At 39.3% G+C, this 21,020-nt stretch overlaps 1 protein-coding gene across 3 annotated transcripts in view; it reads left to right on the top strand.

The window, feature by feature from the left end:
* Nucleotides 1–896: 896 nt before the first annotated feature.
* LOC128702597 (transcription factor IIIA) overlaps nucleotides 897–21,020 on the top strand; it is a gene marked incomplete at its 5' end in the record, with an annotated part of 33,280 nt that continues 13,156 nt past the window's right edge. For all 3 annotated transcript variants that reach the window (XR_011391334.1, XR_011391333.1, XM_070080993.1), the window contains 3 exon segments: nucleotides 897–1,063; nucleotides 7,899–8,010; nucleotides 19,589–19,691. Coding sequence is in view for 1 of the 3 variants with exons in the window: in XM_070080993.1 (XP_069937094.1) it covers nucleotides 897–1,063; nucleotides 7,899–8,010; nucleotides 19,589–19,691 (382 nt within the window).

Genomic DNA, 21,020 nt, shown 5'->3' with positions numbered 1-21,020 from the left:
AGACAGAAACCTGTAATTGTTTTAAGTGGTGGTAGGATTCCTGGCATCTTTTTTTCTGTCTCATATCATGAAATGTTATTCCCAAAAAATCTGAAAAATAAAGTTTAAAACTATTGCATCTGTTTCATATTACCCCATAATTAAAGATTAAGATAAAGATACTTTATTTCAGCATGATACAATGTTTGTACAAAGGTGAATTACAATTAGGTGTGCATGCTGAAAGCCCCTTAATATACAGAGGATTCCGGGCAAACAAATGGTTTTACATATGCAGTGACAAATGGTTTTACATATACAATCTCTTAGGTGATTGTAAATATAAATTTAGGAGTTACAATGGATACAAGAAAATTATGTATTTTATTAGTACTTATTGACATTAAGGAGATACAATCAATGATTCAGCACATGTTTACTTGCCATGGGTGCTGATGTTAAATTGTAATAATTATAATCAACAATTTTTGTAAAAAGATATATAGTTTATGTATGTTAGATCTTTTTTTTCCCCATAGATGATGATGTCCATTCTTGTCTTTTTTCTTTTTTTCTGTTGTAGTGCAAGCAAGGTTACATTTATGAAGGGCAATGGGGAAACTCATTAGCCAGAGGTGAGTCCAGAAGGTGGGCAGTAGGTCTCCTACACTCTGAAGGAGAGGCAGGAATGTTACAGTTCAAAGGGTCATTTCATTTGTGATGCCTTCACACTTTTGGCAAGACATCTATTAAATGATCAGTGAGGAATGCGTTAACTTTTATTTTGAGATCACCCTATCTCAGCATATCTGGTGCGATAAAAAGTGCAAGTTAGAGATTTTCATTTGATTTAAAAAACCTGAGTACATTAATATACATATTTTAAATTTATGTATTTTTTGGTTGCTTATTATCAGATGTGACTTCCCAGGATGTGATGTAAGATGTGAAGCTCCTAGTCGTCTTAAGCGTCACTATAAGGTTCATGAAAAAAATCGCTATTCTTGCCCTCGAGAATCTTGCAAAGAAGTATTTGATGAATATAAGGAACTACAGCACCATCTGTCTATTGGTCATCCTAAAGGTAGGAAAAATAATGGTTTTTCTTTCCAGTATCATTTTCACAGGTGATAATAACCCATCATAAAATTAATGTGGTCGTTAAAACTGTCACATTAAGAGCATGAATCACAAGGTATGACATCACTTGCAGAGTGTTATTGTATCATGTTGTCTTTACTGTCGACCAGCAAAGCCCTTCATTGAATATTCACTTCATTAACCCTTTTAGTGTCCGTCATGTAGAACTACATCAGTGACGCCAGGTCCCTCATGTAAGTTCTTTGTCATGAGTGCAGCCCACTCAGATAAGTTGAGTGGTAAATTTTGGCCTAGATATGTGAGAATGGGTCTGTGTGGTGAGTATGCACAGCATAAAAAAGAAACCTGCCCCACACGGTGTGTGATGCGAAAAGCAAAACTCCAACTGTGTGCATGGTTTAAAATAATGACTTTGAGGTGTTTTTTCGGATAGTTTTCATGGTTATATTAGCTGTTATTTGTTATCATTTGATAGAACAGAAAACGTACTACTGAAATATATTATTTGGTTAGTTTATGGAGCAGAAGTAACTTGAAATTGAGCTCAAAGTAGCAGAAATATTTTATTTTTGTAGATTTTCATGAGGACAGGTAAGGCCCCCTGCACCCCCAGTCTATTTCATGGGTTTTTAATAGGTCTGATTCAATTATTGGGACATCGTAAGCCATGACCAATTGTTCCTGGTTATATTTTATTATTTGAGAATTAGAGTAAATCTTCTATTTTTGTGTGATTAAGAATTCAAAATGGAAGGTAACTGTAATATAGGAGAGGCATGGGGACATGAATAATGAAAAGAGGAAATGTTGTTTTAGTGCCAGGAATGTCTACGTTGTTTATTATTTTGAACTTTATTTTAAATTGTTACTTTTTTCATTTTTTTTTAAATTGGCCAAATTACTGACTTGTGTGCTCATTTTAAATTAGTTGAAATAGTTAAATGGGCAGTTTCTTGTGCTTAATCATTAGAATGGAAGTATCTAAGAATTTGGTCGAAAGGAGCAATTTTTAGTGACATGGTTTAAAATAGTATTCAAAGTTTGCGAAATTGCTGATGCGTAAATTGCAGTGAGACCGCTAACTTTGTGCTTTTGTAATCCCATGAGTTTTCCATCAAATTTTATATTTGTGGCATCATTACTTTAGAAAAAGATTCTCTACCATTTCAGAAGAAAAATGAATTTGTATTTAAAAAAGAAGTGGACATTAAGTAATATTTATTTCTTAATGTCCATCACCACTGCTGCTCGTACTACTGCTATTTCTGCTTCTATTGCTGCTGCTGTTACTGATACTACTGCTGCTGCTACTAATATTACTACTGCTCTTACTAATATTACTACTGCTGTTACTTATATTACTACTGCTGTTACTAATATTACTACTGCTGTTACTAATATTACTACTGCTGTTACTAATATTACTACTGCTGTTACTTATATTACTACTGCTGTTACTAATATTACTACTGCTGTTACTAATATTACTACTGCTGTTACTTATATTACTACTGCTGTTACTACTGCTGTTACTTATATAATACTACTGCTGTTACTATTATACTAATATTACTACTAATATTACTACTGCTGTTACTAATATTACTACTGCTGTTACTAATATTATACTAATATTACTACTGCTGTTACTAATATTACTACTGCTGTTACTAATATTACTACTGCTGTTACTAATATTACTACTGCTGTTACTTATATTACTACTGCTGTTACTAATATTACTACTAATATTACTACTCTTACTAATACTACTACTGCTGTTACTAATATTACTACTGCTGTTACTTATATTACTACTGCTATTACTAATATTACTACTGCTGTTACTAATATTACTACTGCTGTTACTAATATTACTACTGCTGTTTCTAATATTACTACTGCTCTTACTAATAGTACTACTCTTGCTACTTATATTACTACTGCTGTTACTTATATTACTACTGCTGTTACTAATATTACTACTGCTGTTACTAATATTACTACTGCTGTTACTTATATTACTACTGCTGTTACTAATATTACTACTGCTGTTACTAATATTACTACTGCTGTTACTTATATTACTACTGCTATTACTAATATTACTACTGCTGTTACTTATATTACTACTGCTGTTACTAATATTACTACTCTTGCTACTAATATTACTACTGCTGTTACTAATATTACTACTGTAACTGGAACTGACCTGAGCGTCGATAAGATGGGGAAGGAAGAAGGATGAGGTAGGATGGAAATATGGGAAGGGGTTGGGATGATTGAGGAGGAAGGGTAATAGAGGTGAGTGGCCCGTCCACTCTGGGCAAGTTGTGCAGAGATACTGCAGAGAGTTGAGTCGGTGTGAGGTGTTCAGGCAGTGTGTTGGGTTGGGCTTCAGGTTTCAGGAAGGAGACGGCTGGAAGGGCAGTGGTGACTGGAAAAACAGGGTCGATTGGAGCCACACCCCAGCTTTAGCTAAATAGCAAAGTGCTGTTGGTAGGTGGTGATTAGGCAATTGAACAGTTGTTGGAGCCATTGCAGACTGCATTGAATCTTGTTCTTGAGAGGTGCAGTACGTTCATTTTGGAGTTGGAGTATGATTTATTGTTGAGGTGGTAGAGTATGGATTCTAGGGTAGCAGGTGGGTTTTCGTGACAGGTGAACTTTTCAGTGTTGTCCTGGAGTTGTTGGCTAAGTTCTGGGAAGGGCATAGCTTTGCTGCATTATTTCGTGGTGTAGAACGTGATTACATTGTAGGTGAGGATCGGTGGGGTTGGTGGTGGTGGCTGAGCTGGACGAGGCGGGGCTTCTGATTGGTCAGTTGTGGTAGTGGTGGAAGCAGGTGGTGGTAGACTTTCATTGATTGGTGGGATTTGCCAACATCTCAGTGGTCTCTGATTGGTCCATCTCTGTGTCGAGTGAAGGTTGTGGTAGCGGTGGAGCAGCAGTGATGTTGGTGATATTTTCTGTGGATTTTATGATCTCAGTGGAGGGTGGGGATGCAGGGAATGCAAAACCAGACATATTGTTCAGCTTGGATAGTTTGTTGATGATGGTGTTGAAGGAGCCAGGTTCAACTACATTCTGTACATGAACATACATGATACAGTAAAGAATCTTGGTTGAGTTGCCGGCAGGAGCTGGCAGATAAGTGGTAGAGGCAGCTTGCGTGGCTTGAAGAATCTTGGTAGTATCTGCTTGAAGCTTGGTAATAGCAGCATATGTAGTTGCTTGTGGAGTGGGTTTCTTTTGCTGTTGGAGTTGTTTGTTAAGTATATCTCGTCTGGTTGGGCACTTGGCAGCAAGAGTGTGGTGATCATTCTTGCAGTTCAAGCATTTGGGTGGTGAGGCAGTAGTGCACGTCTTGAAGTCATGGCCTTCTTGGCCGCAGGTGGAGCAGAATTTCTTATTCTTGGCAGGGATTTGGTGGGATTTGTTGAAATTTTTCTTCTTCGATGAAGGCTGGGTTGATGTGGAAGTAGTGAATAGCCAGTCCCTCAGCGAGAGCTCTGGTTGTCATGTTGACGTCACCGAAGGTGACCTTCAGCATGGAGGAAGCATTGGGGATTTTGGTAATGAATTCCACCTTGGCCCAAGGGTTCTGTTCTTCAATGGACGACTTGATTTCTTCGGTAGCCTGGGCAGTGATGAGCCTCTCGAGTCTCTGGAGGAACACAGCTCTCCTGGCCGTCAGAGCTGGGGGAGTCAAGACAATAAATCCCTGGTCTCGTAGAGTGGTTGTTGCAGTGGTGGTAATTATTTTCTCAGCCTCGGTGTCATCAGTACAGACGACAACGAAGGCCTCTTTGAGCGATAGAATCGCATTACACTTGACTTGCAATCTGCCACTTACGACAGCTGCATGTGCTAGTTTGGACGAATCATTGACTGTCCCACTCTCTGGTTTAATCTTTACCCTGTTCGAGTAATGCATTGTGGAGTGATGCAGCCTAAAGGTTCCCCTCCCCGATGGGGATCGTAGGGAGACTGGTGAGAATGTGTCGAAATGTCAAAATCGAAAATCGAGAAAATGGAATTGAATCCTAATATTTCTACTGCTCGTACTAATATTACTACTGCTGTTACTAATATTACTACTATTGCTACTAATATTACTACTGCTGTTACTAATATTACTACTGCTGTTACTAATATTACTACTGCTGTTACTAATATTACTACTGCTGTTACTAATATTACTACTGCTGTTACTAATATTACTACTGCTGTTACTAATATTACTACTGCTGTTACTAATATTACTACTGCTGCTACTAATATTACTATTCTTGCTACTAATATTTCTACTGCTATTACTAATATTACTACTCTTGCTACTAATATTTCTACTGCTATTACTAATATTACTACTATTGCTACTACTATTACTGCTACTAATATTACTACTGCTATTTCTAATTTTACTGCTCTTGCTACTACTATTACTGCTAGTAATATTACTACTGCTACTACTAATATTACTGCTACTAGTGTTACTGCATTACTTGATTCCATTTGAATGCCATTATAAATATAGAGAGATGAAGCATGATCATGATACAAAGAAAAGAATAGAGAGCAATAACCAGAGAGAGACTATCGTCTGGTAGGTGTCCAGATAGGCTGACTAGTTTATTTACGCACAGCAGTGACACTATGCTTCACCCACACCAAAACAGTGTCATGGCCTAAGAGTCGGAGGGATGTTTCATAATATTAATGTCTGCCATTAATTCTGCCCTGGCATGCCGTAATAGTAATGGCGTTTTAATATTAGATAGGAATAAAGTAAATTTAAATAGTAGAAAATTGTTAACATGAGCTATGATCTTGCGGCTTATGAGGGGTTACTGTGTAATGAATCTGATATAAAGTGGAAATTGTCACAGTTAGTCATTTCTAGTGACAGATTTTTGGGAGAGTCAGAAGAGAGTTTTCAGAAATTTGGTGTAATTTGGGAGGGCGTGTAAATGAAGGAAATTAAATGTGAATATGAAAAAGAGCAAGGTGGTGAGTAAAAACAATTAATGTAATGAATTACTGGACGTCAGATTGGAGGGAGGGATCATAGAGGAAGTGAATATTTGGGAGTAGATGTGTTTATCTGTGGTAGCAAAAATAGTGATGTATCACAGTATGGTAGTACTAAAACTTTTATGTGGGTGTGAGCCATGGTCTTTAAATGTTGTACTGAGGAATCTGGAGGCAGTGGAAATGTTATTGTGCTGAGAATTGGCAGCCAGAAATTAGAAGACAATGTGGGGATTACAAATGGTTAGAGTAGGGGTTGTCAAGGTGGTTTTTTATTTAGAAAAAATGGCACACAAAAGGATGGCAATGTTTAATTCATGTTAGGCACTAAACCCATATGGATCAAAAAGCACAAGATGTGATGGAGGCTTAATCCTCTGTCTGCTGAGCTGAATTCTATATGCAAAAGAGGGTGTATAAATCCTGGGTGGTGGGAAGGAGGTGTAGAGATTGTCCCAGGAGGGGTTAGGTGGGGGAGGTGATGGAGGTACTTAGTGGTATAGACTTATGCATCCAACAGGCATGTATGAGTGTGTTAGATCAGAGAGAGTGGAGAATAAAAGTTCTTAGGTTTTGACATGCTGTTGGAGTGTGATTAAAGTAACATGAATGGATTCAGGTAAACCACTTAGCTAGATTAAGAGTCCTGGAGATGTTTAGTACAGCACCTGCACTCTGAAGGAAGGGTGGAGATGGTGCTTTTCAGAGGGTCTTTGAATTGTGATGTCTGTACATTTCTGGCAAGCCAGCTATTGAATGTTTTGAGGGCCACCCTGCCTTGGTGAGTGACAGCCAGTGGGGGGGGGGATAACTCGTGCAATTTATTAAATGATATTTTTCATTAAGGCTGCTATTTTCCATATTCTATAATGCTATCTATTCTCTTAAACAGTTACAGTAGTATTTTAGTGTACATTCGTGGAACCAGTCCCTGAGTTTTCCTTTTTTTTTTTTTTTTAACATGTCAGTCATTTCCCACTGAGGCAGGGTGACCCAAAAGAAAGAAAAACCCAAAAGGCAAAAATAAAACTTACATTATTATCCAGTACTTTCACCATCACTCATACATAATCACTGTCTTTGCAGAGACACCCAGATACGATAGTTTAGATAGTCACTCCAAACTGCCAATATCTCAAACCCCTCCTTTAAAGTGAAGGCATTATACCTCCCATTTCCAGGACTCAAGTCTTGCTAACAGGTTTCCCTGAATCCCTTCACAAAATATTACCCTGCGCACACTCCAACAGCTCGTCAGGTCCCAAAAACCATTAATCTCCATTCACTCCTATCTAACACGCTCATGCACGCTAGCTGGAAATCCAAGCCCATCACCCACATAACCACCTTTACCCCCTCCCTCCAACCTTTTCGAGGATGACCTCTACCCCATCTTAGTTCTTCTATATATTTATACGCTCTCCATGTCATTCTACCTTGTTCCATTCTCTCTAAATGACCAAGCCATCTCAACAACCCCTCTTCAGCCCTCTGACTAATACTTATAGTAACTCCACACCTCCTAATTTCCACACTACAAATTCTCTGCATAATATTTACACCACACGTTACCCTCAGACAGGACATCGCCACTGCCTCCTCACTGCAGCATTTACCACCCAAGCTTCACACCTAAGAGTGTTGGTACCACTATACTTTCATACATTCCATTCTTTGCCTCCATGGATAACAAAACACAGAGTTATTATAGGCATTATATAGTGTATATTATATTATGATGTGATGCTACTTTCATATCATCTTATACACAACTTTCTTTTCAGAGTGTGATATTTGCAAGAAAACCTTTCGGCAACTTCGACAGCTTAAATTACACCGGCTAACTCATGAAACTGTTAAAGTGGCCCATTTTTGCCCATTTGAAACCTGTGATAAGTAAGAATACCTTTTTACAATAACTTTTAGTTGTCAGTAAATTATACATCTGTTTTCTTTTTTTTAGATGTAATAATGTAAGATAACTTATGAATTACATTATCATGGGTGTATGTTACTACGTATCTTTGTATGATTTCTAACAGTAGATAAAATGACAAAGTTATACTCATGGTATCCTATCTTTGGTGTTCAGTTTCTTACTTCAGGTAGCTGTATGAAGCTTTTACTGACACATGCTTCTCTACCTCGGTTCAATACAATTTTATTTCTTTCTGCAGCATACAAAATGTAGTTTCTTCTTCTTTCGACAAACCAGCCGTATCCCACCGAGGCAGAGTGGCCCAAAAAGAAAAAAAAGTTTCTCATTTTTCTTTCTTCTTTCAACACACCAGCCATATCCCACTGAGGCAGGGTGACCCAAAAAGAAAAATGAAAATTTCTCCTTTTACATTTAGTAATACATACAGGAGAAGGGGTTACTAGCCCCTTGCTCCCGGCATGTTAGTCGCCTCTTACAACACACATGGCTTACTGAGGAAGAATTCTGTTCCACTTCCCCATAGAGAAAATGTAGTTTACACGTAATAAAATATCGTTCAGCACAAAAGAAAGCTACAAGCATACGGTGCATATAGAACAGACTAATTTTAATACTTAAGAAGTAGACATAGGTTGTTGAGTAGTTTTTTTAAGTGTACAGAAAGTGAGGTAGCTCAGTGAGCAATAGTACAGTTTTAAGTACGCACTAATACAAAAAAGAGACTTAGCTATATGAAAATAGTAGTACAGTTTTAAGTATGCAATAATACTTTAAACTGATTCATTGGCCTTAAGTTAATTGGGATTTCTGAAGCACTAATCCCATTCTTACAATCTACTAATTTACTTTCTCTGTGAAGAAATATTTTCTATAAGATACATTTTCTGCAATGCTCTTCCTGCAGCATGGTATTATAGCCACTTGTTTACCATGTACATGGTGACAATAAAGTTTCCTTATCTGTCTTTCCTTTCCTTTTATTAACTTAAGCATTGTAGTAATATCTCTCATACCACTTGAATATCTTTCTGAGTTTTTTTTTTTTTTTTTAAATACATCGGCTGTCTCCCACCAAGGCAGGCTGGCCTGAAAAAAAAGAAACACTTTCACCATCACTCACTCCATCACTGTCTTGGCAGAGGTGTGCTGATACTAAAGCTCAAAAACTAGCTCCTTGCTCCCGGCATTTTAGTCGCCTCTTATAACACACATGGCTTATGGGGGAAGAATTCTGTTTCACTTTCCCATGGAGATAAGAGGAAATAAAGAAGAACAAGCACTATTAAGAAAATAGAAGAAAACCCAGATGGGTGCATTCATGCATGTACTCACCTAATTGTACTTGCAAGGGTCGAGACTCAGCCCCTGGCCCTGCCTCTTCACTGAACGCTACTAGGTCCTCTCTCTCCCTGCTCCATGAGCTATATCATACCTCGTCTTAAAGCTATGTATAGTACCTGCCTCCACTACATCGCTCGCCAGACTGTTCCACTTCCTGACCACTCTGTGACTGAAGAACTGCTTCCTAGCATCCCTGTGACTCATCTGAGTCTTCAACATCCAAGAGTGACCCCTTGTTTCTGTGTCCCCTCTCTGGAACATCTTGTCTCCGTCCACCTTGTCTATTCCATGCAGTATTTTGTATGTCGTTATCATGTCTCCCCTATCCCTCTTGTCCTCCAGTGTCATCAGGCCGATTTCCCTCAACCTTTCTTCATAGGACATTCCTCTTAGCTCTGGAACTAACCTTGTTGCAAACCTTTGCACTTTCTCTAATTTCTTAATGTGCTTGACGCAGTACGGGTTCCAAACTGATGCTGCACACTCCAGTATGGGCCTGACATACACGGTGTACAGTGTCTTGAAAGATTCCTTACTTAGGTATTGGAATGCTAATCTCAGGTTTGCCAGGCGCCCATATGCTGCAGCAATTATCTGGTTGATGTGTGCTTCCGGAGACGTGTTCGGTGTTATAATCATGCCAAGATCTTTCTCCTTGAGCGAGATTTGCAGTCATTGGCCACCTAGCCTATCCTCTGTTTGCGGTCTTCTTTGCCCTTCTCCAATCTTCATAACTTTGCATTTGGCAGGGTTGAATTCGAGAAGCCAGTTGCTGGACCATGTGTCCAGCCTGTCCAGGTCTCTTTGAAGGTCTGCCTGATCCTCATCTGATTTAATTCTCCTCATTAACTTCACATTATCTGCAAACAGGGACACCTCTGAGTCTATCCCTTCCATCATGTCATTCACATATACCAAAAATAGCACTGGTCCTTGGATCGACCCCTGTGGGACCCTGCTCATCACAGGTGCCCACTGTGATACCTCATCACGCACCATGACTCGTTGTTGCCTCCCTGTCAGGTATTCTCTGATCAATTGAAGTGCCCTTCCCATTATACACGCCTGATCCTCTAGTTTCTGCACTAATCTCTTGTGAGGAACTGTGTTGAAGGCCTTCTTGCAGTCTGTTGGGACCCCTGAATGGGTCACAATGTTCATATAATTTTATATTGCTTATATTTGTGATAATAGCTAAATCGTAAATATATTGCTCTATATTATTGTTTGACTTAGCCATATTAGGTACGATGTAACATTTATATATATTATTCAGTGCTCATAGTTTGAGTGTTAAGTAGCTGACAGCATTGTCTAACTACTGTGTTTTCTCTCCGCTCGTTATGCTGCCGGCTTCTGTGTTGCTGGGCAGCAGCAGTCCACGGAGAGTCACGTGATCAGGGGGTGATCACACCTCACCTGGAGTAGTCTGCCTGGCCTGCGCTCTCTCTATTGTCGGTTGGACGTGCTTCTAGCAAGCGGTCCCTCTACTCTACCCTGTGGGCCCTTGTTGGAAGATCGTCTTTGTCGCTTTCTTGTTGTTGGTTCTGTGTAACTCTGTTCACAGAACATTGCCTAGACTTAGTGATTTTCAACGTTGTACTGAGGTTGTGTGTCACATAGACACTCTGAGAAACTCAGGTCCTGAGCTGTAGCTTCTTACCTAATTTGTACTGGTATCTGTGTACTGTCACAGTCAGGGATTTTCTAATGCTGAACTTAGATTCAGTAGTATGGAAGCTTTGTAACTTTTGTGGAGGATCTGCAGATGGTCCCTACTTAGTGTCGTTATATTATCTCCTTGTTCCTGATTCTGTGTCCCTGTTGCTTGTTATATTGTTGTTTGGCTTATCAGTCGTTTTATTGTTCAAGCAAGCTGTTCTGATTGCCAGGTTGGTCAAGAAGTTAGTTGAAGTGAGGACTTTTAGTCAGTCACTGGTTAAGTCTAGTCGAGTCATGAGACATAGCGAACTACCTAGAGCACTTACACACATACACACAAACTTACTTGATTATACAGTGGACCCTCGCTTTACGATCAGCTCCCAATGCGACCAATTATGTAAGTGTATTTATGTAAGTACGTTTGTACGTGTATGTTTGGGGGTCTGAAATGGACTCGTCTAATTCACAATATTCCTTATGGGAACAAATTCGTTCAGTACTGGCACCTGAACATACTTCTGGAATGAAATAATATTGTAAACCGGGGGTCCACTGTATTTGTATTATGTTATTATATGCTAACGATGTACCAGACGGTACTTGTATCCTATACTATATCATATTCAATTGATTAATTTAATTTACTTTGATCTTATACGCCTAGACTTTGTTATTAATAAACATATTAAATTTTAATTTCTTTAGTTAGTAGCCTACCAGTTGTAATCCTGAAGCACTATGGAATCTTACTAAATTCTAATGGATAATTGGACCAGGATACTGACTACTTGTCACAAAAACCCAATAACAGACTGGATGCTAGAAGGGCAGTCCTTTCTAGTATTCACTGGAGATCTCTATGCTTATTAGAAATCGCATTTTTTGTAACACAGTCCAAGAAGATGCAGTCAACCCACCCCTCTCTCTTGTCTCTTACTTCTGTTACTTATCATAAAACTCCAGAAGGTTTGTGACACAAGATTTGCCTTCCATGAAACCGTGCTGGTTGTCATTTATACTTTTGTTCCATTCCAGGTGCTCTACCACTCACCTCCTGATAATCTTCTCCATGACTTTGCGTACTATACATGTCAGTGATGCTGGTCTGTAGTTTAGTGCCTCTTTTCTGTCTCCTTTTTTAAAATGGGAACTACATTTGCCATCTTCCATACCTCAGGTAGTTGTCCAGTTTCAAGGGATGTGTTGAAGATTGTGGTTAATGGGACACACAGCATTTCTGCTCCCTCTCTAAGGACCCATGGGGAGATGTCCTGTCCCATTGCCTTTGAGGTATCAAGGTCACTTAGCAGCTTCTTCACCTCCTCCTCATTTGTGTGTATGTCATCCAGCACTTGTTGGTGTTATTCCCTGTTGGTGTCCCCCTCTGTCCTGTCTTCCCAGAGTCCTTCCTGTCTCCACAGTGAACACTTCTTTAAATCTCTTGTTGAGCTCCTCACATACCTCTTGATCGTTTCGTGTGACCTCCCTGCCTTCTTTCCTCAGCCTGTTCATCTGGTCTTTGAGTGTTGTCTTTCTCCTAATGTGGCTACACAGCAGTTTCGGGTCAGACTTAACTTTTGATGCTTTGTTGTTTTCATGCTGTCGCTGGGCCTCCCTCCTTATCTCTGCATACTCGTTTCTGGCTCTTCGGCTGACCTCCTTATTTTCCTGGGTCTTTTGCCTTCAGTACCTCTTCCATTCTGTAGTGCACTTAGTTTTTGCCTCCCTACACCTTTTGGGTAAACCAAGGACTCACTTTGGTCTTCCCATTGATTCTGTTACCCTTGAGAACAAACCTTTTCTCTGCCTCCTTACATTTTGTTGTTACATATTCCATCATTTCGTTCACTGACTTTCCTACCAGCTCTCTGTCCCACTGAACCTCCCGCAGGAAGTTCCTCATACCTACACTACACTACCTCACACTATATGTGTAGTGTGACCTAAGTGTAAGTTGAAGTAGCAAGATATACCTGGTATCCCGCGTGTTTATGAGACAAAAAAAAAAAAGACACCAGCAATCCTACCATCATGTAAAACAATTACAGGTTTCCATTTCACACTCGCTTGGCAGGACAGTAGTACCTCCCTGGATGGTTGCTGTCTGCCAACCTACTACCTAGGCATTTTGTATATATATCTATATCTACCTCTTACTCTAACTGTAGCTACAACTAAATAATGATCCGATATATCAGTTGCCCCTCTATAAACATGTACATCCTGGAGCCTACCCATCAACCTTTTATCCACCAATACATAATCTAATAAACTACTTTCATTACGTGCTACATCATACCTTGTATATTTATTTATCCTCTTTTTCATAAAATATGTATTACTTATTACCAAATTTCTTTCTACACATAGCTCAATTAAAGGCTCCCCATTTACATTTACCCCTGGCACCCCAAATTTACCTACTACTCCTTCCATAACATTTTTACCCACTTTAGCATTGAAATCCCCAACCACCATTACTCTCACACTTGATTCAAAACTCCCCACGCATTCACTCAACATTTCCCAAAATCTCTCTCTCTCCTCTACACTTCTCTCTTCTCCAGGTGCATACACGCTTATTATAACCCACTTTTCACATCCAATCTTTATTTTACTCCACATAATCCTTGAATTAATACATTTATAGTCCCTCTTTTCCTGCCATAGCTTATCCTTCAACATTATTGCTACTCCTTCTTTAGCTCTAACTCTATTTGAAACCCCTGACCTAATCCCATTTATTCCTCTCCACTGAAACTCTCCCACCCCCTTCAGCTTTGTTTCACTTAAAGCCAGGACATCCAGCTTCTTCTCATTCATAACATCCACAATCATCTCTTTCTTATCATCTGCACAACATCCATGCACATTCAGACTTCCCACTTTGACAATTTTCTTCTTCTTATTCTTTTTAGTAATCTTTACAGGAAAAGGGGTTACTAGCCCATTGTTCCCGGCATTTTAGTTGACTTTTACAACACGCATGGCTTACGGAGGAAAGATTCTTATTCCACTTCCCCATGGATATAAAAGGAAAATTAATAAGACCAAGAACTATTAAGATAAAATCAAAGAAAACTCAGATGAGTGTGTATAAATAAATGTGTACATGTATGTGTAGTGTGACCTAAGTGTAAGTAGAAGTAGCAAGACATGCCTGTAATCTTGCATATTTATGAGACAGACAAAAGACATCAGCAATCCTACCATCATGTAAAACAATCACAGGCTTCGTTTTACACTCACTTGGCAGGACGGTAGTACCTCCCTGGGTGGTTGCTGTCTACCAACCTACTACATACAAAGAGGAAAAGAGGAAGGTGGCAACAACAAGTAAGAGGGAGGTGAAAGTGTATAAACTAAGGGAGGAGGAAGTTCGGGTGAGATATAAGCGACTATTGGCAGAAAGGTGGGCTAGTGCAAAGATGAGTAGTGGGGGGGTTGAAGAGGGTTGGAATAGTTTTAAAAATGCAGTATTAGAATGTGGGGCAGAGGTTTGTGGTTATAGGAGGGTGGGGGCAGGAGGAAAGAGGAGTGATTGGTGGAATGATGAAGTAAAGGGTGTGATAAAAGAGAAAAAGGTAGCTTATGAGAGGTTTTTACAAAGCAGAAGTGTTATAAGAAGAGCAGAGTATATGGAGAGTAAAAGAAAGGTAAAGAGAGTGGTGAGAGAGTGCAAAAGGAGAGCAGATGATAGAGTGGGAGAGGCACTGTCAAGAAATTTTAATGAAAATAAGAAAAAATTTTGGAGTGAGTTAAACAAGTTAAGAAAGCCTAGGGAAAATATGGATTTGTCAGTTAAAAACAGAGTAGGGGAGTTAGTAGATGGGGAGATGGAGGTATTGGGTAGATGGCGAGAATATTTTGAGGAACTTTTAAATGTTAAGGAAGAAACAGAGGCAGTAATTTCATGCACTGGTCAGGGAGGTATACCATCTTTTAGGAGTGAAGAAGAGCAGAATGTAAGTGTGGGGGAGGTATGTGAGGCATTACGTAAAATGAAAGGGGGTAAAGCAGCTGGAACTGATGGGATCATGACAGTAATGTTAAAAGCAGGGGGGGATATAGTGTTGGAGTGGTTGGTACTTTTGTTTAATAAATGTATGAAAGAGGGGAAGGTACCTAGGGATTGGCGGAGAGCATGTATAGTCCCTTTATATAAAGGGAAAGGGGACAAAAGAGAATGTAAAAATTATAGAGGAATAAGCTTACTGAGTATACCAGGAAAAGTGTACGGTAGGGTTATAATTGAAAGAATTAGAGGTAAGACAGAATGTAGGATTGCGGATGAGCAAGGAGGTTTTAGAGTGGGTAGGGGATGTGTAGATCAGGTGTTTACATTGAAGCATATATGTGAACAGTATTTAGATAAAGATAGGGAAGTTTTTATTGCATTTATGGATTTAGAAAAGGCATATGATAGAGTGGATAGAGGAGCAATGTGGCAGATGTTGCAAGTATATGGAATAGGTGGTAAGTTATTAAATGCTGTAAAGAGTTTTTATGAGGATAGTGAGGCTCAGGTTAGGGTGTGTAGAAGAGAGGGAGACTACTTCCCGGTAAAAGTAGGTCTTAGACAGGGATGTGTAATGTCACCATGGTTGTTTAATATATTTATAGATGGGGTTGTAAAGGAAGTAAATGCTAGGGTGTTCGGGAGAGGGGTGGGATTAAATTATGGGGAATCAAATTCAAAATGGGAATTGACACAGTTACTTTTTGCTGATGATACTGTGCTTATGGGAGATTCTAAAGAAAAATTGCAAAGGTTAGTGGATGAGTTTGGGAATGTGTGTAAAGGTAGAAAGTTGAAAGTGAACATAGAAAAGAGTAAGGTGATGAGGGTGTCAAATGATTTAGATAAAGAAAAATTGGATATCAAATTGGGGAGGAGGAGTATGGAAGAAGTGAATGTTTTCAGATACTTGGGAGTTGACGTGTCGGCGGATGGATTTATGAAGGATGAGGTTAATCATAGAATTGATGAGGGAAAAAAGGTGAGTGGTGCGTTGAGGTATATGTGGAGTCAAAAAACGTTATCTATGGAGGCAAAGAAGGGAATGTATGAAAGTATAGTAGTACCAACACTCTTATATGGGTGTGAAGCTTGGGTGGTAAATGCAGCAGCGAGGAGACGGTTGGAGGTAGTGGAGATGTCCTGTTTAAGGGCAATGTGTGGTGTAAATATTATGCAGAAAATTCAGAGTGTGGAAATTAGGAGAAGGTGTGGAGTTAATAAAAGTATTAGTCAGAGGGCAGAAGAGGGGTTGTTGAGGTGGTTTGGTCATTTAGAGAGAATGGATCAAAGTAGAATGACATGGAAAGCATATAAATCTATAGGGGAAGGAAGGCGGGGTAGGGGTCGTCCTCGAAAGGGTTGGAGAGAGGGGGTAAAGGAGGTTTTGTGGGTAAGGGGCTTGGACTTCCAGCAAGCGTGCGTGAGCGTGTTAGATAGGAGTGAATGGAGACGAATGGTACTTGGGACCTGACGATCTGTTGGAGTGTGAGCAGGGTAATATTTAGTGAAGGGATTCAGGGAAACCGGTTATTTTCATATAGTCGGACTTGAGTCCTGGAAATGGGAAGTACAATGCCTGCACTTTAAAGGAGGGGTTTGGGATATTGGCAGTTTGGAGGGATATGTTGTGTATCTTTGTATGTATGCTTCTAGACTGTTGTATTCTGAGCACTTCTGCAAAAACAGTGATAATGTGCGAGTGTGGTGAAAGTGTTGAATGATGATGAACGTATTTTCTTTTTGGGGATTTTCTTTCTTTTTTGGGTCACCCTGCCTCGGTGGGAGACGTCCGACTTGTTGAAAAAAAAAAAAAAAAAAAAATCTATATCTAGAGTATGTAGGGGAGAGGGAGATTATTTCCCAGTAAAAGTAGGCCTTAGACAAGGATGTGTGATGCCACTATGGTTGTTCAATATATTTATAGATGGGGTTGTAAGAGAAGTGAATGCGAGGGCCTTGGCAAGAGGTGTAGAGTTAAAAGTTAAAGAATCAAACACAAAGTGGGAGTTGCCACAATTGCTTTTTGCTGATGACACTGTGCTTTTGGGAGATTCTGAAGAGAAGTTGCAGAGGTTGGTGGATGAATTTAGTAGGGTATGTGAAAGAAGAAAATTAAAAGTGAATATAGGAAAGAGTAAGGTAATGAGGATAACAAAAAAGATGAGGTGAGGAAAGATTGGATATCAGATTAGAGGGAGAGAAATATGGAGGAGGTGAATGTTTTCAGATATTTAGGAGTGGACGTGTCAGCAATGGGTCTATGAAGGCTGAGGTGAAACAGAATTGATGAGGGAAAAAAGGGTGAGTGGTGCACTTATGAGTCTGTGGAGACAAAAATCTTTGTCTGTGGAAGCAAAGAGGGGAATATATGAGAGTATAGTTATACCAACACTCTTATATGGGTGTGAAGCATGGGTGATGAATGTTGCAATGAGGAGAAGGCTGGAGGCAGTGGAGATGTCATGTCTCAGGGCAATGTGTGGTGTGAATATCACGCAGAGAATTTGTAGTTTGGAAATTAGGAGGTGCTGAGTTACCTAAACTATTATCCAGAGAGCTGAGGAGGAGTTATTGAGATGGTTCAGACATGTAGAGTGGATGGAATGAAATAGAATGAGTTTGAGAGTGCATAAATCTGTAGTGCAGGGAAGGCAGGGCAGGGGTTGGCCTAGGAAAGGTTGGAGGGAGGGGGTAAAGGAGGTTTTGTGTGCAAGGGGCTTGGACTTCCAGCAAGCATGCTTGAGCATATTTGAAAGGAATGAATGGAGACAAATGGTTTTTAATACTTGATGTGCTGTTGGAGTGTGAGCAAAGTAACATTTATGAAGGGGTTCAGGGAAACCGGCAGGCCGGACTTGAGTCCTGGAGATGGGAAGTACAGTGCCTGCACTCTGAAGGAGGGGTGTTAATGTTGCAGTTTTATAACTGTAGTGTAAAGCACCCTTCTGGCAAGACAGTGATGGAGCGAATGATGGTGAAAGTTTTTCTTTTTCGGGCCACCCTGCCTTGGTGGGAATCGGCCAGTGTGATAATAAAATAATAATAGATGTGCTGTTGGAGTGTAAGCAAAGTAACATTTATGAAGGGATTCAGGGAAACCGGCAGGCCGGACTTGAGTCCCGGAGATGGGAAGTACAGTGTCTGCACTCTGAAGGAGGGGTGTTAATGTTGCAGTTTTATAACTGTAGTGTAAAGCACCCTTCTGGCAAGACAGTGATGGAGTGAATGATGATGAAAGTTTTTCTTTTTCGGGCCACCCTGCCTTGGTGGGAATCGGCCAATGTGTTAATAATAAAATAATAATAATCTGTTAAGTTTCATCTGCCTATTAATCACATTTTACTTAGTTTGTCTGAACCTTCTTGCAGGGTTTTAAAAGTTTTCCTTTCTATTTTTTATATTATTTTTTTTGTATAATCTTCAAACATTGAATTCACAAGTAAGTGAATCCCATGTATCTGCAGTTGTTGGGTCCTGGAGGTCTCTTGTAGTGCTGATTAATTATTTTTAAATCAAATGTATTAATAATTGAATCTATACTTACCAGAGTTAAGCAAACATTTGCAGTTGCCATGTGGCCATGTGCACGTTGGCTGGTCAGTCATTGATGCTTCAGTTGCTCATCACATTCCTTACTATATTAGATGCAACATTCTATATTCTTGGAAAAAATAGGTGACGTCTGCAGTGTACATTATGCAAAATAACCACAGTGAAAAATAGTGATATTCCATGTGCTTCCATGACTTTTCAATGTGGTTACTTTGCATGTTGTGTGATATCACCTGTTTATCATTATCTTATTGCATCAATGTAGATTATGTTAGATTTTTAATCACTATGGTAAGGAGAATACTTTTTAACTGGGTGGAAATATGAAAGCTACCACGTACTAGTACAGGAGGGCTCCATTTCTACAGCTGTTATGTTGCCAACCCCAGGCGATAAGCAAAAATCGCCAGTGAGTGAAAAAGAGCATTTTTTCAATATCAAATGTGTCTAAAACACCTGATAATGTGTTTATACTATCATGTATTAAGTGCTCAATACAGCTAGACATAAAAAAAGATATAAAAGTATAATAAATACACAGTATATACAGTACCTTAAAATATGGCACTGGCCACCCTTCCCTTATGTAACTGTTCTGCCAAAAAATGGAAAAAGCACCAAACATAATGGACAACGGTTCAGATGAAAACCCTGACAATGTGGAACAATGAAAAGAGGATGCTGTGTGTGAGTAGAAGCACCAATATAAGAGTTTGTTGACCTGGTCAGTGCGAATTATCCAAAAGTCAAAGACATGCAGTATTCTTTTTTGAAGTAATAGAAGTAACTGTATTCCATAGCAACTGTTTATTGTCGTGTTCATAATTGAGTAATATAACAATACAAGGTCTAGGAGTATGGAAATGTTATATCTGCATTCTAGCCTCTTTCATTGTTATTTGAATGGGATCATACTTTCTCTGTATTTTGTAACTGAATAATCATTTGCATTTCAGATATTTCTACCAAGAAAAAAATTTAAATGCACACTTTGCAAGAATACACGAGCGAACCAAGATCTACGAGTGTGGCGTGTGCAGCAGACAACTTTCCAGCAAGGTAAATATGTTTCACCGCTTGCTGCCCTCTGCCCTGCACACAGTTTTGAGTATACTTTTCACAATACTATTTATTACCAACTATGAAACTATCTTAGCTTAACTCAGAAAGGAAAAAAGTTGCAATCAGTTTTCATCCCATCTTTTGAGTACATAATGAGCTCTTTCCTGAATCACATAATAATATTAGCACACAAATACCAGCATATCACTGAATAATAACTTTTTTTTTTCAACAAACTGGCCGTATCCCACCAAGGCAGGGTGGCCCAAAAAGAAAAACGAAGGTTTTTCTTTTTAAATTTAATAATTTGTACAGGAGAAGGAGTTACTAGCCCCTTGCTCCCGGCATTTTAGTCACCTCTTACAACACGCATGGCTTACGGAGGAAGAATTCTCTTCCACTTCCCCATGGAGATAAGAGGAAATAAACAAGAACAAGCGCTAGAAAGAAAGTAGAAGAAAACCCAGAGGGGTGTATATATATATGCTTGTATACATGTATGTGTAAGAAGAAGTAGCAAGACGTACCTGTAATCTTGCATATTTATGAGACAGACAAAAGACACCAGCAATCCTACCATCATGTAAAACAAATACAGGCTTTTATTTTACACTCACATGGCAGGACAGTAGTACCTCCCTGAATAATAATATTAGTACATAAATACCAGCACATCGTCTAAAGGGGACAAGAAGATACAGACCAGCCAGAGTATGGAAAACTAAAGAGGGGAGCCATAACCTCTCCAGAGAAAGTTTTTTTTTTTTCTTAGTGCCAGGAAGGAGAAAAGACTGGCAAGAAATGACAGAAATATTACACAGACTGAAAACACTTCTAGAGCAGAGGCACAGTCATTGGCCTCCACTCCAGAACAACATATATTAGAGCCACCAAATAAAACCCCCCTAAATTACATCAATATAATGACATTTGTCTTTGCAAACATACAGGGTCTAAAGCCATCAACAAAATTCCTCACATCAAGGGACTGCTCACGGAGTCAAATGCAATGTCTGCAGCTTTCACAGAGACCCACATAAAGGATCATTTTGACAACAAAATATGGATCCCAGGTTATGACCTATTCAGATGCGACAGACTAAACAGGCAATGGATGGGGGGAGGTTGGCTTGTATGTCACAGAGTTGCTCATTTGCTGAGAACTACTAAACACCTCAAATGATATAGTAGTTGAAGTTTTGGCGGTAAAGACAGAAAAGAGAAAGGTTTGGTTTTCAATGTTCACTTTCAACTTTCTACCTTTACACACATTTCCAAATTTGTCCACTAACCTTTGCAGTTTTTCTTTAGAATCTCCCATAAGCA

This window comes from Cherax quadricarinatus, unplaced genomic scaffold (genome assembly GCF_038502225.1).
Source record: "Cherax quadricarinatus isolate ZL_2023a unplaced genomic scaffold, ASM3850222v1 Contig1423, whole genome shotgun sequence".
NCBI classification, from domain to species: domain Eukaryota; kingdom Metazoa; phylum Arthropoda; class Malacostraca; order Decapoda; family Parastacidae; genus Cherax; species Cherax quadricarinatus.
This window is presented reverse-complemented; position numbering and strand designations above follow the sequence as displayed.